Raw genomic sequence first — 18,373 nt, 5'->3', positions numbered from 1 at the left:
ACAGCAGTCTGTGCCAATGAATTCCACAGATTCACCAACCCTCTGACTAAATGGGTGTTGATGGTTGAATCGGGCATAGATAGGGTAGACAGTCCGAACCTTTTTCCCAGGTTGGAAATGTCCACCACTAGAGGGCCTAGGTATAAGGTGAGAGGGGGAAAGTTTAATGGAGGTGTGCGGGACAAGTTTTTTACGCAGCGAGTAATGAGGGCCTGGAATGCAATGGCAGGGGTGGTGGTGGAGCCAGATACAATAGTTGCATTTAAGAAGCATTTAGGTAGGCACATGGAAGGGCAGGGAATGGAGGGATATGGATCATGTACAGGCAGGTGAGATCAGTTTAACTTCATGTTCAGCACAAACATTGTGGGCCAAAGGGCCTATTGCTGTGCTGTTCTATGTTCTATGATGACACTCAAATGAGACGCATTGGTGAGTAGAGAGATAGTTTTCTATTGTATAGAATCTGTGCCAGAGTACAAGAGATGTGCTGGTGGTTCACAGAATCTCTGTTTTGATGGGCCCTAGTAAAAGTAAAAACAAATGAAATGATTTGAAGGCTTACTTTTTAGAACAGGTTCTGATCTTTCCTGCTGGTGTATCTACCTGGCAGGATTTATGCTGGTACAGCATGCTTAATTGGCTGACTAAAGTTTGGAGATGGGTCCAGAAGATATGAAGAGGGCCAAACCTACTTAAGTTAAAATGGACCGTATGGCCTCTGTGTGGAGCTCGATAGGGTTGCTCACATTGCTCAATTGGGAAGGCCGTGTGTGAGTGAGTGAGTGAGTGAGTGAGTGAGTGAGTGAGTGAGTGAGTGAGTGAGTGAGTGAGTGAGTGAGTGAGTGAGTGAGTGAGTGAGTGAGTGAGTGAGTGAGTGAGTGAGTGAGTGAGTGAGTGAGTGAGTGCCTCATTTTGTTTTGCTGTGATGGTTTACTCTAAGGTAAGTTTTAATTTGGTTTCAGAAGTCAGTGACAAGCTCATAGAGTTCATGCCGACCCCAAAATTCTGGTCAATATGACTTTACTCATCCAAAATATTATCTTTGTAGGTCAGGTGCCCAATTTACAAAATCGAAGTCACTGCAGGCAGCAATTTTTACTATTTAAATATTGGTGGTCTCTTTAAATATGAGAGTTAGTCGGAATGTTGACAGGTAAGGGGAGCAATAGAAGAGCTGAGCTTCTCAGTTGCTATTGACTGGTAGGACTGATAGCAGTATGTTTTATTCAGTCACGGGATTTTGGCATTTACTTCTAGGTCCCGGATACCCTTGAGAAGTTAGTGGTCATCATATCATAGGGTATCACACTATTCCCACCTGCCTGCGTTTGGCCCATATCCCTCTAAGCCAGTAAGTTAATGGTACTTTTTTAATCCCTGCTGTCTGTATGCTGAACGTACCCTTATAATGCTGTGGTGTAGGGAGCTCCTGGATACTGATAGCAACAATGAAATAATTTATGGTGTGCCACTTGGAGAAGAGTTTTAAGGTGATGGATTTTTTGTGCACTCGTTGCCTTTAACCTGCCAGGTGCAAAATGGATTCCATGCTGCCATTCCGTGGTTCCAATTACAATCCTACTGTTGGATGGCTTGCAATTTGTCAGGCATTCAGCCAACATTAATGCTTCCGCTGATTATCCAATTAGTAAATATAATAATAGCTCCATTGTACTTAAAATTAAATGGCCATCTGAGGTAACCTAGTCAGACTGTTCTATAGTGGATTAACTAAATTGGGCCTTGTGTCTGGTTTGTGCTGTGCCAAATGATCCTGGTTAGTATAGAACATGAGCTTTTACAGTTGTACTCGGAATGAAGTGGGAACAAATAAACGTCCACGTCAGATCTATTTATGTGATCCATACCTGAAAATGCATGGAAGGCAGTGTGCGTGGAGGATCAGTCTGGATCTCACCACCGTTCCCAGTCAAAAACACATCTTCAGGTTTGGTGCATAGGAAGGAACTGCAGATGCTGGTTTCCATCTTCAGGTTTGATCTTTGAGAAAGATGGGGCTGGAAATTGGTGCAAAGAGCTGGCACAGATGTGATAGGCTGAACTGTTAGGGGCCATTGCAATAGAACATAGAACAGTGCAGCACAAGAACAGGCCCTTTGGCCCACCATGTCCACACTGAACATGATGCCAAGTTAAACTAATCTCCTCTGCCTGCGCATGATCCATTTGCCTATCTAAAAACTTCTTAAATCCCTCTATCGTATCTGTGTCCAGCACCATCCCTGGCAGAGCATTCTAGGCACCAACCACTCCCTGTGTAAAAGTTAAAAACCTGACCCACACATATCTCCTTTAAACTTTGCCGCACTCACCTTAAAGCTATGCTCTCTAATCTTTGACATTTCCACCCTGGGAAAAAAGTTCTTACTATCTACCCTATCTGTGTCTCTCATAATCTACCCAAGGGTGCCATATGCACATGCAGTGTGTGGGTGTCACCGGCAGTTATTGTCTGTCCTAAATTTTCCTTAATAACGTAGTGGCGAGCTCCCTTTTTCAGTCTCCACAGTCTGTGTGCTGAATGTTACGTAGCATCCATTACTCGAACTCATTGAATTATTTCACGTAATCCTCACTGCTTGGGTGGAGGGTTCCAGCATTTAGATCCAACAGCAAAGGAGCAGGAAGGAGTTTCAATTTCGAGGAATTGCCTACAGACGATAAGTGTGAAGGATGTTCCTTCCTCTTGGCTCCCCAATCATCTGCTGCAGATTCAAAGTTTATGTCCAACAGGAGTCAGGCAATGGTGATTCTACTGAACCTCACTGAGTAATCACCTTGTAGTCTAGAGGGCATACTCTGTTCCCTTCACTTTGCTTCTGACTGGGGTTCAGCATTGGGGAGCGCTGATTCATCAACTGAGAAGAGGTGGTGTGAGGTAACCATCAGGAGGATTTCATAGGGTAACTCAGCGCAACAGGCAGCATCTCTGCATAGAAGGAATGGGTGCCGTTTTGGGTCGAGAGCCTTCTTCATACTGAAGCAAGAAGAAGGGTCTCGACCCGAAACATCACCCATTTCTTTTATCCAGAGATGCTGCCTGTCCCGCTAAGTTACCCCACCATTTTGTGTCTATCTTTGGTATAAACCAACATTTGCAGTTCCCTCCTACACAGGAGTATTTCAGACCCCTGCTTAACCAGCTAACCTGAGGCTTCATGACATCCAGACTGAATAATGGAGGCTCTACCTAACTGCCTACAACTGTCTCTGGTGGCCTTTTGTATGGGTGGGGACAGAGTGTACACAGCTGGTGAAGCCTGGGGCAGAACATAGAAAAGTACAGACAAAATGTGTTAAAAAGGAACTGGAGATGCTGGTTTATACCAAAGATGGGCATGAAATGCTGGAGAAACTCAGTGGGGCAGGCAGCACCTCTGGAGAAAATGGATAGATGACGTCGCATATGATAACACCCCCTTTAGTGTCATCTGCAAACTTACTCGTCATGTCTTCTACATTCTCATCCAAACCTCCACGAACAGCAAGAGTCAAGAGTGTTTTTGTTATCATATACCCTGAAACGGAACAATGAAATTCTTACTTGCAGCAGCACACCAGATATGTAAAAATATTGCTCTGTTACACCCAGAATAAACAACAAAAAGATAGACAAGGGTCTCGACCTAAAACGTCACCTATTCCTTTTCTCGAGAGATGCTGCCTGACCCACTGAGTTACTCCAGTATTTTGTGTCGATCTTCTGTATAAACCAGCTTCTGCACTTCCTTCCTAGACTTCAGTATATATTTTTAAAATGAATAAATAGACAATAGTAGTGCAAGGTCAAAAATAATAAAGCCCAGCACCGATCCCTGAGGCACACCACTAGTCACGGGCCTCCAGTGCGAAAAACAAACTTCCACTATCATCCTCTGAAGATGGACACAAAACGCCGGAGCAACTCAGCGGGTCAGGCAGCATCTCTGGAGAGAAGGAATAGGTGACGTTTCGGGTCGAGACCCTTCTTCAGACCAGAGACGCTGCCTGTCCCGCTGAGTTGCTCCAGCATTTTGTGTCTATCATCGATTTAAACCACCTTCACCCTTTGCTTCCTTCCATGAAGCCAATTTTCTATCCAGTTGACTAGCTCTGGATCCGGGATCCCATACAATCTAACCTTCCAGAGCAGCCTGCTAGCTAGAGTTTGAACTCTGCCTCCAGGTTATTTGCTCAGGCCTTTTAGATTGCCAGTGTGAAACATAGCCACAGACCTGGTGTTTGCCAAAATATGTCCAGCCATTAGAGGTTGTAAAGGCCTGGATAGAGTTGATGTGGAGAGGATGTTTCCACTAGTAGGAGGGTCTAGGACCACAGGTCATAACCTCGGAATTAAAGGACGTTCCTTTAGAAAGGAGATGAGGGGGAATTTCTTTAGTCAGAGGGTGGTGAATCTGTGGAATTCATTATCACAGATGGCTGTGGAGGCCAAGTCAATGGATATTTTTAAGGCAGAGATAGATAGATTTTTGATTAGTACAGGTATTAGGGTTTACGGGGGAGAAGGCAGTAGAATGAGGTTAAGAGGGAAAGACAGATCAGCAATGATTGAATGGAGGAGTAGACTTGGTGGGCCGAATGGCCGAATTCCGCTCCGATCACCATGAACTTATGAACTTAGAAGTCTTCTGCAGATCCTGTCTTTGCATAGGTTAAAAAAAAGTGACTTGATTTCCCTCCAAAATGGTGTGACTCTAATTTTTAGCTTTTGCCGAGGTCCCCCTCAGTGGTACCAACCTACCCTCCAGAAAACTTCATTTGGATCACTCTTGATTGTCTCGAGAGAATCCTTTCCAAATTTCCATCTTTCTTCAGATGAAAAGAAAGTAATAATGTTAAATCCAACTCCTGCAGCAGTTTGGCTCGTCGTGCTGGCAAGGGTGTCGATGCACACAATGTTGAAAGAGGGTGACTGTGCACACTGATGTCATGGTTGGAATTAGGCAGTGCATCCAACAGAAACGAGCAAAGCATGAAAGATTGCCTGGGCTGTATTAACAGAGCATCGCCGAACCCACTAGGGGAAGGGTCTTGCTGCTTCTGACAGCTTAAAAGGATTTTGCAAAGAAGTTCAAAATCCTTGATATTTGCTATTATTCAAGCCTGAACATTTCTGTTAAACGGTCGAAGCTGTAATTCTTTGAGGCATACCTGTATGTCAGTAGTTCTGCACTTAAATGGAATGTGTGAACGCTGTTAAGTTAATTGAAAAAAAGCCATGTATGTTTGACTCTCTGATTTTATTTTCTGAAATGCACAAATACTGAAATCCTACCTCAGGGAATTACAAAGTCACAAAGCAGAAGGCGCATCAAAATGGGCAGTTATTCAACTGTTACTGAGAATATCTCAAACAAAACTGACTCTGGAATAGATGTGTTTCATTTGGCTACTATTTCACGATATATCAGAAGATCAGGCAAAAGTGGCAGAGATATAAAGGAGCGGGTAGTATGTTCGGAATTAATATTTTGATGTAAAGGGTCATGAAAGCTTGTTCTTGGTGGAATGGAAGGCATCATTTGTTACATGTTTCTTGTCCATTCTGTAATGAGTGGAATCTGTGAATTTATAGTTGCCTCTACGGTTGCTGTTCCTTATGTTGCTGACTGATATGATATATTGGCAAGGATAATTGCTTCCTCCTGCATCTTTCCTGCCCTCAATCTCAGAAACGTATCCAGTGGACCCAGACAAACTGAAACTATCCACTAAAGTACCTTGTTACTTCCTATAACATAGGAAGCCATTCAGCCCATCGGGTCCATGCCATCTCCCATAGAGTAATCATCAATTGCATTCCCACCTACTTATTTCTTTGTGAGCCGGCAATCTATTCTATCTTACAGTCCCCTCAACTCCCTGGGAGGACTGAATTAAACTTTGCCTTTTATATTTATCCATAAAGTGAGTTAATTTGCTTGAGTTGGTTAATGGGGAATTGAAAGGTGAAAAGAGTGTCAGTGTAGGTAGGCACAGTGGCACAGAGTTGTTGACTTAAAGCTCCAGAGAACCGGGTTCAATCCTGACTATGGATGCTGTGTGAACAGTGTTTGTACATTCTCCCTGTGACCACGTGGGTTTTCTCCTGGTGCTCCATTTTCCTCCTATACTCCAAAAACGTACAGGTTTGGAGGTTCATTGGTTTCGGTAAGTTGTGAAATTGTCCCCAGTGTGTGCTGGTCGGCGCGGGGTCGGTGGACAAGGGCCTGTTTCCATGCTGTATCTCTAAATTCATTAGATATTTTGACAGATATTTCTGATGTATCTCTAAACATAGAAACATAGAAACATAGAAAATGGGTGCAGGAGTAGGCCATTCGGCCCTTCGAGCCTGCACCGCCATTCAATATGATCATGGCTGATCATCCAGCTCAGTAACCTGTACCTGCCTTCTCTCCATACCCCCTGATCCCTTTAGCCACAAGGGCCACATCTAACTCCCTCTTAAATATAGCCAATGAACTGGCCTCAACTACCTTCTGTGGCAGAGAATTCCACAGACTCACCACTCTCTGTGTGAAGAAATGTTTTCTCATCTCGGTCCTAAAAGACTTCCCCCTTATCCTTAAGCTGTGACTCCTGGTTCTGGACTCCCCCAACATCAGGAACAATCTTCCCGCATCTAGCCTCTCCAACCCCTTAAGAATTTTATATGTTTCTATAAGATCCCCCCTCAGTCTTCTAAATTCCAGTGAGTACAAGCCCAGTCTATCCAGTCTTTCCTCATATGAAAGTCCCGCCATCCCAGGGATCAATCTGGTGAACCTTCTCTGTACTCCCTCTAAGGCAAGAACGTCTTTCCTCAGGTTAGGAGACCAAAACTGCACACAATACTCCAGGTGCGGTCTCACCAAGGCCCTGTACAACTGCAGCAGAACCTCCCTGCTCCTAAACTCAAATCCTCTTGCTATGAATGCCAACATACCATTCGCTTTCTTCACTGCCTGCTGCACCTGCACGCTTGCTTTCAATGACTGGTGCACCATGACACCCAGGTCACGTTGCATCTCCCCTTCTCCCAATCGGTCACCATTCAGGTAATACTCTGCTTTCCTGTTCTTGCCGCCAAAGTTATATATTTTGGCAGATTATTTCTGACAAAATGATAAACTCTCTGATTTATGTATTTATTGACTAATCCTTTGACTAAGAAAGAAAATCCATTGTTTATTCAGCAAGACTTCAACCAACCACAGGGTGAAATGGTTAAGATGCTGACTGACAATATTGTGTTGTTTTCAGTTCTCTTGTGCATCTCCTAGCCACGGCGGACCTGACAATGGCCATGAGGTTTGGGTCTGCAATAGCGACGGGTATGTTGGGCAGGTCTGCTTGCTCAGCATCAAACCAGTCCCCACAGTGGAAGCCTGCATTGCGGTCTGTTCGGCAAGGATCATCTGCATCGCCTCAGTGCCAGGTCTTAGTGGCACCACCAGGTGGGGATTTGTGCACACTGCCCTTCAATACATTTTAATCCACCTCTGTATTGTAACTAAGTGTACTGCCACAAGTAGACGGTTTTAAATCCCAACAAAATTTATTTTGCACTATCGTGAAAACTGGCCAGGCTTGTTAAGCATTCAAATGAAGATATATTGTCTCTTAGCCATGGAATGTTGGAAAATCAAATATGCCCCGAAGGCGTTATTGTCATTAACACTGTTTGGTTCACAAATATCTGCTGAGCCGTTTGCTATCTGCAATCTAAGGATCGTTTCCTCAAATCGAAAACACGCAGTTTATTAATTAATGAAGAAGTGGGTTTATTTTTGTAAATTCCCTAAAAACTGTATTTTTTTTAAAGTCATTTTCATTCCTCTCCTTCATAAAGTGCTCATATAGATAAACAATGGAATAGAGAAAAGGTTAACTGCCCATAAATGTCAATAATTTGCTTGTTAAATCATTTATTTTGGGTCAAGTTTACCTTCTGGAACATTATAGCAATTCTTGAAAATGATGTTATCCGATAAACAGACCAATAGTTTAGAGATGCAGAATGGAAACAAACCCTTCGGCCCACCAAGTCCGTGCTGATCATTGATCACCTGGTATCACAAGCTCTATGTTACTCCAATTTCTCATCCATTCCCTACACACTAGAGATAATTTTACAGTGGCCAATTAACCTACAAACCCACACGTCTTTGGGATGTAGGAGAAAACCAGAGCACCTGAAGGAAACCCAAGCGGTCACAGGGAGAGTGTGCAAACTTCACACAGAAAGCACCTGGATCTCTGTGCTGTGAGGCAGCAGGTCGACCAGCCGTGCCACTGTGTTTGATGGATTTATTTTCTGCCAAGTGGAGTAATTGTTGGCATTTAAGTCATTAAATTTACCCAGAGAGAAAATTAGACCTACAAATCCTGGACCACTCTTTTTGAGGCAGAGTTCCTTCTTTCCTTTAGATATTGATAAGATCCCTGTTTTCGTTCATATCCCACATTCCCATGGTCTTTACGATCAGTGCAATTCAACATTCTCAAGCCTTGCATGTGGCCTTCATGAAGCACTTGAGATACCAATATATATTCTTTGGGGTTAACACTAATTGACAAATCTGTGCAAAATCACCACGCCTTATAATTTAATCTCGAGAGATTGAAATCGGATGAAGGGTGCCAACGCGAAATGTCATCTGTCCATTTCCATCCACGGATGCTGCGTGACCCGCTGAATACCTCCAGCAAATAGTTTGTTGCTCCAGTTTTCCATCATCTGCAGTCTCTTGTGTCTCCAGAGAGAATGAGTGGTGATTCTTTTCTCCCTCTGCACTTTTATCTTCTCAGAGACAGATCGGAGTTGGTCCTGAGTCCTTCCTGTTTACACCAGCACCGAACCACGGCAGTGGCCGTGGAGGAGAACACGTCCCAGCAACCTCTCGTCATCTCCATCTCAAACTCGGCTCAGTTGCTGGGGGAGTTGACGGAGAGCGGGACGAGAAGCCTGAACCCCTTTGACAGCGATGACACCGAAGATGATGAATCCTCTCCAAGCCCATCAGGCACGTTGAGGAGTCAGGCCAGCAGGTCCACCATCTCCTCCAGTACAGGAAGTGAGTATAGTTTGAAGCATTCCTATTTCCTGCTGCTTTCATTTCCTGCCACTCTCCATTTTTTTTTTTCTCCTTGCGTGTTCACTTGTTCCTAATTGGGATGATACAATGGACAATGTCTGGCTCACGCACAGCCTTCCTCAACATTACCCCGATTGTCACCTCCAGCCTTAAACTCCAGGTATTTTCCAAGCAGGGTGTTGTCAAGCTGGAAAGGGTTCAGAGAAGATTTGCAAGGATGTCGCCAGGACTGGTGGGCCTGAGCTACAGGGAGAGGTTGAGCAGGCGAGGACTCTATTCCTTGGAGCGCAGGAGGATGAGGAATGATCTTGAGGAGTTGTATAAGATTATGAAAGGACTAGATAAGTTAAATGCAAAGAATCCTTTATCCGGAGTAGGGGAATCAAGAACCAGATGACATAGGTTTAAGGTGAGGGTATCAAGATTTAATAGGAATCTCGGGCAACTTTTTTACACAAAGGGTGGTAGGTATATGGAACAAGCTGCCAGAGGAGGTAGTTGAGGCAGGTACTATCACAACATTGAAAAAACATTTGGATAGCATAGGTTAAGAAGGTCACTAGACCAAGTGGACCCGTTGGGCCCAAAATAAACTAATAACCCAAATACTAGGGAGTACTACCGTGGTATGTGGTGAAAATGATGGATCTGTTTCTGTCCAATCTAACAGAGGAAATACTTGTTCTCCACTTGTGTAACCACATGAAAAACTAGTTAACAGCGTCACCAATCAACTCTCTTGGTGTTAATTGATTTACAGTGTGGCGAATTCTCAGGGAACCAAACAGCAAAGATCAAAACCTGAATGGTGGTGAAATGACAAAGTAATATTGGAATAATATTGTAATATTCAAAAACTAGCGGGAAAATATTAATACGTGATGTGTTTCAAAAATCCAACATAATCTTTGGGAACAGTGGCGCGGGGTAGAGTTGCTGCTTACAGCACTATAGACCCACAATCGATCCTGACTACAGGTGCTGTCTGCACAGATTTTGTACGTTCTCCTCATGACCGCAGGGGTTTTCTCCGAGATCTTTGGTTTCCTCCCACACTCCAAAGGCGTACAGGCTTGTCAGTTCATTGGCTTGGTATAAATATAAAATTGTCCCTAGTGTATGTACGACAGTGTTAATGTGCGGGGATCACTGGTCGGTGAAGATTCAGTGGGCCAAAGGCCTGTATCCCCGCTACATCTCTAAACTAAACTAAACTACACTTTCATGGAAATATTAGCTCAATTAAGGAACAATGAAAGAAAGTAATTCATTTTATAGGAAGTTTAAAATCCTAATCAGAAATTGACTTTCTGAATGATTGAAATCTTTTAAAATGTGATCACAATGGTAATGTTGGAATTGCAACAAGTTTACATAACAATAAAAAATCAATAAAAGACGAAAATGTCGATGAACCAACTCTTTCTACCTCACCGTAACACATCCTGTTGTTTTACATTTATTATTGTTACGTGTACCGAGGTACAGTGAAAACTTTGCTTAGCATGCTATCCATTAAAATAATCCAATCCAATAATACTATACATAAACACAATCATGTTAAATACAACTACAATGGATGGAACAAAGAGAAAGCTGCAGAATATAGTTCTCAGCATTGTAGCACACGTGTTCCATAGACAAAGTTCATTGTCTGCAATGGGGTCGAGTTCACATTCTTATTCATAGTATTCTTCATGGCTCAGAGCAATGGTTCATAGTATTGGATGTTAGTCATTAGTAGTCGGTTCATAGTAGACTGGATGTGGAGAGGATGTTTCCACTAGTTGGAGAGTCTAGGACCTGAGGCCATAGCCTCAGATTAAAAGGTTGTACCTTTAGAAAGGAGACGAGGAGGAATTTCTTAGTCAGTGGGTGGTGAATGTGGAAATAATTGCCACAGAAGACAGTGGAGACCATCAATGGCTATTTTTTAAGATGGAGAGCGATAGATTCTTGATTAGTACGGGTGTCGGGGTTATGGGGAGAAGGCAGGAGAATGGCGTTGAGAGGGAAAGATAGATCAGCCATAATTGAATGGCGGAGTGGACTTGATGGGCCGAATGGCCTAATTCTGCTCCTATAACTTATGAACTTGTTGTTTTGTTCTGCAGATGAAGAGATGTCGAGCTCAAAGGATTTTGCAACGGAAACAACGAGTTCGGAAGAGGAGGCAGAATCTGATTTTGTTGCCAACCCCAGCACACTCTGCCAGACGAGGAACAGGGACAGTCCGATGGATGGCCGCGCCATGAGGCGCTCCAGCCGCGGCTCATTCACCAGAGCCAGCCTGGAGGAACTTCTGAGTATTGATCCTGAAGCCAACCAAAGCTCAATGTGGCTAGGGACGGAAGATGGCTGGTAAGTGATGCCCCTTTCATTTGGAGAAGCCACTGAGGCAAACTCACGGCAAAGGAAGAGAATGGAGTCTGTTACATTCCAGGCCATGCTGAACTGAGAGAGCAAAGCTCAGGCCTCCCCAGCTGATTCTGCACCAGTATTTCCCGAGTGATGCAAGGAAGATTTCCCTGAGATTTAGCCTTCGCTCATGATTCTATGGAAAAGGTTATTACTTCTAATTACAGATAATAGTTTGTCACACAGCAAATTCTAACTAACGTTAAGGGGAGAAGGACAAAGCTTACAGGAAGGGCGCAGAGCAAGTGCTTTTACACCCTGGGTGGTGAGTGCCTGGAACACAGTGCTGGGCGTGGGGGTGGGAGCAGTTTATGATAGTGGCATTGAAGAGCTTTTTAGATAGCCACATGGATATAAATTGAGGACTATAGATCATGTGTAGGCAGATGAGATTAGCTTATCAGGCCATTATGTTTGGCACAGGCATTGTGAGCTGAAGTGTCTGTTCCTGTGCTGCAGTTGTATGTGTATCTGACAAACGATGGATGAGAAGCAGAGAAATAGAGAAGCAGATATGAAAGTGGATCCCAAGGAAGGTTGATGTCCAGTGATAGTGAGCAGTGGGAAGTGGCATTAAGCGCCGTAAACCAGAGAAGTGTCTGGTGTTGTAAAAGCAAAGAACTGCAGATGCTGGTTTATTCCAAAAAAAGGCACAAAGTGCTGGAGTAACTCAGCATCTCTGGAGGAAAAGGATAGGTGACGTCTCGGGTCGGGACCATTCTTCAGACTGAAAGTAGAGGGTAGAACGGGGGGGGGGGAGGTGAAGGCGGATGAACCTATCCATACCGCCCAAGATGGCCCATCACAGTTGACAAATAACCTGTGGATCTAAGTGCCTAAAGGGTGCCGCTGAAGTAATTGAATTCAACATGGTGTAATGATGCCGGTCAAAGGGATTCTTATCTGGAACAATATAAATTGTCATTATTGGGTTATAGAGTCACACGGCACGGAAGTCGGAAATGAACATCAACAATGGGTGGGAGAGGGTCACAGAACCAGTGGAGTCGGGAAAGCGAGCAGGCACTGGAAAAATGGCCATCTCCTTTTCTGTACCTTTTCATACCTGTAACTGTTCTATACCTTTTCGTATCTCTAGATTTCCTCTCCCCTGACTCTTAGTCCGAAGAAGGATCTCGACCTGAAACATCACCTATTCCTTTTCTCCATAGATGCTGCCTGACCCGCTGAGTTACTCCAGCATTTTGTGTCTATCTTTGGTGTAAACCAGCATCTGCAAGTTCCTTCCTACTCATTCTAGGAATGGCACTGGGTGTGTGATTTTTGGCACTAAAGTAACTCGTGAAATGGGTGCGGGATGAAGCAGGATTGATGTACGCACTATCTGCAGCTGTCTGCGAGCTTGTTGGTTTGGTCACCATACTGATACAAACCCTTTCTCTTTCAGCATTCATGTGTATCAGTCATCTGATAACATCCGCAACCGTAAGAACAGCATGAAGATGCAGCATTCAGCAGCAGTCATGTGCATCCTGTAAGTGCAGAGACAATGTTTTCCATTTACTCTCAGCCCACACCTTTACGAGGTCTGGACGTCATTGGCAATGTCCTGATGGCAGTGGCATAACAATGGACAACATTAATATTGGCCATTCCTAATTACTCCTGAACTGAGGAGACAATTAGGAAGCCACTACAATGGTGGGTGTGCAGGGACACATAATGCAGTCTAGGTAAGGGTACTAGATTTATTTCTCTGAAAGAGTGTTGGGGAGCCTAGGTAATTCAGTAGTCATGATTATGAGACTTAATTTTAGTTTTAAAGATACAGCATGGAAACAGGTCATTCGGCCCATCAAGTCCGCGCCGACCAGCAATCTCCCGTACATAGAAACATAGAAAATAGGTGCAGGAGGAGGCCATTTGGCCCTTCGATCCAGCACCGTACACTAGTTCTATTCCAATTTTCAGAAGCCAATGAACCCACAAACCTGCACATCTTTGAAATGTGGAAGGAAACCGGAACACCCAGATAAAACCCACGCAGTCACGTGGAGAAAGCACAAACTCTGTACAGAAATCACCCATAGTCAGGATTGAACCTGGGTCTCTTGCGCTGTAATGCAGCAACTCTGCCCCTGCACCACTGTGCCACCTTCTTCAAATTATAAGAAAATTCCCTAGCTATATAGTGGGATTTGAATTGAGGGGGAGGGGGCAGGAGAATGGAGTGACAGTGAGAAGGCAGGAGAATGGGGTTGAGAGGGAAAAATAGATCTGCCCTGATCGATTGGCTGCGAAGACTCAATGGGCCGAGCGGCCTAATTCTGTTCCTATGTCTTATGAACGTAAGAATTTCATGTCAATGGATGACCAGCCAGAACTCGGAATGCCTGAACAGGATGTGTAGGAAAGAACTGCAGATGCTGGTTTATCTGTCTACCTTTTTTGATTTTGTGTCAACCTGCCTGAACAGTAGCTTGGTTGTCAAATTATGGGAGCGAAGCAGAAAAACATGTTCTCTGTCATTATGGGTTTTACGTTGGTTGGGGCACTCTTGCTGTTGACCAGTTTGAAACCAATCGCATTGCACCTACATAGTCAAGCTCAAGCATCAACACTGCAGATGTTTGAAGTGAGTGCAAAAAGATCATCTGACCATTTTCATCTCCATCCCTCCCATATCTAGGCCTCCCAGGCCTTGATAGAATGGATGTGGAAAGGATGTTTTCAGTAATGGGAGAGTCTAGAACAAGAGGGCACCACGTGAGAATAAAAGGACGTATCTTCAGAATGGAAATAAGGAGGAATGTCTTTAGCCAGAGGCTGATCAATCTGAGGAAGTTATTGCCACATTGGGTATTTTTAAAGCAGAGATTGACAGGTTCTTGATTACTAAGGGTAGAAAGCAAGAGAATGCAGTTGAGAGGGGGAAAAGACATCAGCCATGATTGAATGGCGGAGTGGACTTGATGGGCTGAATGGCCTAATTTTGCTCCTAAGTGTTATGGTCTTATGGTCATTTAATCAACATTGATAATTCAGTTGTATTTGTCAAAGTGTAACTGACAATGGTTTACTAAGAAAATTATGTATCAGTATTTGGTCAGCAGTACCGATATATGCATGAGGATAATCGGATTCAGATATCTGTAAATATGTTACCTGGTGCAAAGTATTTTGATCATGTATTGTGTGCCATATCCAGCCTAGTGTTCACATTGCCTTCTGGTTGGTTTCACTTGACTGAAATCGCATCCTCCATTAGAATGACAGCAGTCCCCATTTTATGAATAACTCCGGTCACTCCTTGCTCAGTGATTTTCCAAGACAAGCTTTAGCACAAAGGAACCAGAAATGACGGGGAAGGGAATTCTGGTGGGTGGTTTAGAAAGTCACAAATATAATTGTATGTGTAATTTTTCACAAAGTCCTCAAGCTTTGAATAATGGCATACACCCACTAAAAATTATAATCTCTTTACTCAGTAAAAAGGTTAAATTTAGATTTTTTTCTCTTTGCTCTACCAGCTGTATCTGTGCATGGCTTGACTGTATTCATGTGTAGTATTATCTAAGTTAATTAGATAGCAGGCAAACAAAAGGCTTTTTATTCACAAAGTGCTGGAGTAACTCAGCAGGTCGGGCAGCATCGACCCGAAACGTCACCCATTCCTTCTCTCCCGAGATGCTGCCCGACCTGCTGAGTTACTCCAGCACTTTGTGAATAAATACCTTCGATTTGTACCAGCATCTGCAGTTATTTTCTTAAACAAAGGCTTTTCACTGTTTCTCGGTCCACGTGACAATAATGAAACTATACCAATACCAAAAATATACACATTTAAATCCTCTAATCACCTATATTTTCTTGATAGACATGAAAAGCTGGAGTAACACAGCGGGGCAGGCAGCATCTCTGGAGAGAAGGAATGGGTGACTTTTCGGGCTGAGTTACTCCAGCTTTTTGTGTCTATCTTCAGTTTACACCAGTATCTGCAGTTCCTTCCTACACAATATTTTCTTGATGCCTGCCATTGTAATAAAACAATTTCCATGTACTTGTTCAGTGTATGCAACGGTAGAGCAACAAATATCATGGTCTGTATCCTGCAATGATGAATGCTGCTGCTGCTGCTACTAATATTGTACGTGAGAATTGAGAGGTGTTTAAAATCAGTGTTCTCTAAATAGCCCAAGTGGGCAGTGGGACTTGAGTATTCTTGGTTTGATTAAAAACATTGTGGTTAACCCTTTTATCTTTTAACTCTACTTCCTTTCCATCCCTCACAGATACCTCGACAACAAGGTTTTTGTCTCACTAGCCAATGGCGAGCTGATGGTCTATCAAAGAGATGCAGGTTAGTCCTCGAGCTGATTTCGTTAAATTGTATAATCACAAATTGAACATGATCTTATTCCTTCACTAAAACAAAATCTATGAGAGAATTGTTTGGAAGAACCATTGGTGTGATCAATATTTTCGCTTGTCTCTCCTTGATCATGTTAAAGATCTATGTTACACAGAAATATTGATGTGGGTTTGCAAACTGTATAAAAATTAAAAAATTCTGGGTAAATATTTTTAGTATAATATCTAAAGTAACCAGCACACAATTGGACCCAGATCCAAAATTAATTATACTTGGAATATTAGAATCAAATCAAACATTTAGAACAACACAAAGAAACTTTATTGATTATAGTTTAATAACAGGAAAAAAATTAATTCTAAAATTTTGGAAAGGACCTACGGCCCCCACAATCAAAATGTGGATTATAGAAATGACGGAGACCTTAAACGTGGAAAGAATCAGATTTTTCCTGTTGGACAAACAGGAATTATTCATTGGAACATGGTCTCCTTTTATTGATTACTTAAAGGGTCAGAATAGTTCAGCACAGGAACCTGACTAGCACTCGGACTAAAGAATGGATGAAATGCTATACTTTGAAATGTACGAATATATCTCGAATGAAGTTTTTGTTATTTTAATAAATTTTTCCATTCTTCTTTAACTAACTTTTTCCTTATCCTTATTAATTTTTTAATTTTTTTTGTTTTGTTTGTTTTTGTTTTTATTTTTCTTCTCTCTCTTTTCTTTTCTTACTTCATCTATTTCTTTAGTTCTATTTAGTTTAAAAAATAAAAAAAAAGGGGCAAAAGGTATTGGTATTGGAGACAATATAATAATAATTGACAATATTATCAATTAAAAAATGTATGACTGTAAAGATGTACCTATCTCCAATAAAAAGATATATAATAAAAAAAATAAAATAAAATAAAAAAAATTTAAAAAAAAGAAATATTGATGTGAAATCCTCTAATTTTTTTTAATTTTAATTTAAATTAATTTTTTTTTTAACGCATTTGAAGTGACTATATTTTATATTTTATGTTGATTGTTGTTTGCTGTGCCTTTTTAATTTTAACTTAGTTTTATGCACTTTGTTCCTCGGGATTGTGGGAAACGGTATTTCGATTTTCTGTCTGTGTAAACTGGCTGAGGATTGACAATAAAATTGACTTTGACTTTGACTTTGACTGACTTGTTGGATTGTTAATCCTTATACAGGTAGACAGGCGCACCTGGTCTTTGCATCATGTATGGCACAGACATTGTGTACCGAAGAGCCTGTTCTTATGCTGTTTTGTTCTACATTCTAAAATTTTCCAACCTCCTAACCCTCTCAGTAACTCTCTCAAAGTACCTCCCATTTACAAAACAAGTACAAGGAACTGTGGAGAGCGGCACAGTGGCGCAGCAGTAGAGTTGCTGCCTTACAACACTGGAGACCCAGGTTCGATCCTGACTGCGGGTGCTGTCTGTGTCCTTGTGTGGGGTTTTTACGGGTGCTCCAGTTTCCTCCCACACTCCAAAGACATACAGGGTTGTAGGTTGATTGGCTTCTGTAATTTGCCCGTGTGTAGGATAGTGCTAATGTGTGGGTTATTGCTGGTTGGCATGGACTCGGTGGGCCGAAGAGCCTGTTTCTACGCTGTATATCTAGAGTCTAAAGAACTAAGAAGCTAAATTGTTATTTTCTCATACCCTGAGGTTTATCCATATGCAACAATCAGCCTGTGGAATGCAGCTCTGGATACTCATTTGCGTGACCCTGGGTATGTGTGTTGGAAGCACCTTTGAGTGTGGGATGTGTTGCGGCAATTTTGTCAAATTCTATCCCCTCAGGAATGCAGACAAGCACATTTTCAAACAAGGCCCACTAGATGGCAACATCTTGACTCCCGCTGTGTTACTAAAACACTGCCAGCATTAAACCAGCTGCTTCATAGTATGCAGAAGATTACCCACCAACCATCAGTCCATGGAGGCTAACCAAGCCTGTCTTTCCACCCGACTAATTTGACGAAACTAAGGTTGATTTTGCGGGCTGGTGTAATTGAAGGGATGACGGATACACCACTTTGTAACTCTCTGATATTCCTTTCAAACGTGCATTAGGGTTAGGCCTGACGCTCCCACTTTACACTTTTGCTCAATGTCAGGGCAACCTCCTCTTAGTGACACTCTGCCCTTGATGCTGATTTCATTAGTAAAGGAATTTTATCTGTTAGCAGTCAGTCCTTAAATCTGCGGTGCAAAAACATCTAATTGAATCTTTACCAAAGTGGTTTAAAAAAAAAAAATCCCTTTTATCTTGTTACCATGTGTCTACATTTCTGTAAAGACAAAGTTGTCATCTCAGGAACTTAATTCAAAAAAGACTTTGTGGGATTTCCAAAATCTTGATAGTGGTTTCCTGCTGTCAGAATCTTGGCTCTTTTTGAAAGCAGATGGACTGGACACATCAATGCATATTAAACTGCAACCTTCGACACAAACAGCCAAAGGAGTCACTTAATTTCCTCAATCACTCAGTAGG

General features: G+C 42.5%; 1 protein-coding gene across 1 annotated transcript in view; it reads left to right on the top strand.

The window, feature by feature from the left end:
* arhgef17 (Rho guanine nucleotide exchange factor (GEF) 17) overlaps positions 1 to 18,373 on the top strand; it is a 358,033-nt gene that overhangs the window by 318,726 nt on the left and 20,934 nt on the right. Inside the window, exons 13-17 of the mRNA XM_078402165.1 lie at positions 7,270 to 7,463; positions 8,818 to 9,083; positions 11,219 to 11,465; positions 12,931 to 13,017; positions 15,776 to 15,843. Of these exons, the coding sequence (XP_078258291.1) occupies positions 7,270 to 7,463; positions 8,818 to 9,083; positions 11,219 to 11,465; positions 12,931 to 13,017; positions 15,776 to 15,843 (862 nt within the window). The remainder of the gene's footprint in view (positions 1 to 7,269; positions 7,464 to 8,817; positions 9,084 to 11,218; positions 11,466 to 12,930; positions 13,018 to 15,775; positions 15,844 to 18,373) is intronic.

Source organism: Rhinoraja longicauda, chromosome 7 (assembly GCF_053455715.1).
Source record: "Rhinoraja longicauda isolate Sanriku21f chromosome 7, sRhiLon1.1, whole genome shotgun sequence".
Lineage (NCBI taxonomy): Eukaryota > Metazoa > Chordata > Chondrichthyes > Rajiformes > Arhynchobatidae > Rhinoraja > Rhinoraja longicauda.
Note: the sequence above shows the minus strand (reverse complement) of the source record. Positions and strands in the feature narration are given on the sequence as shown.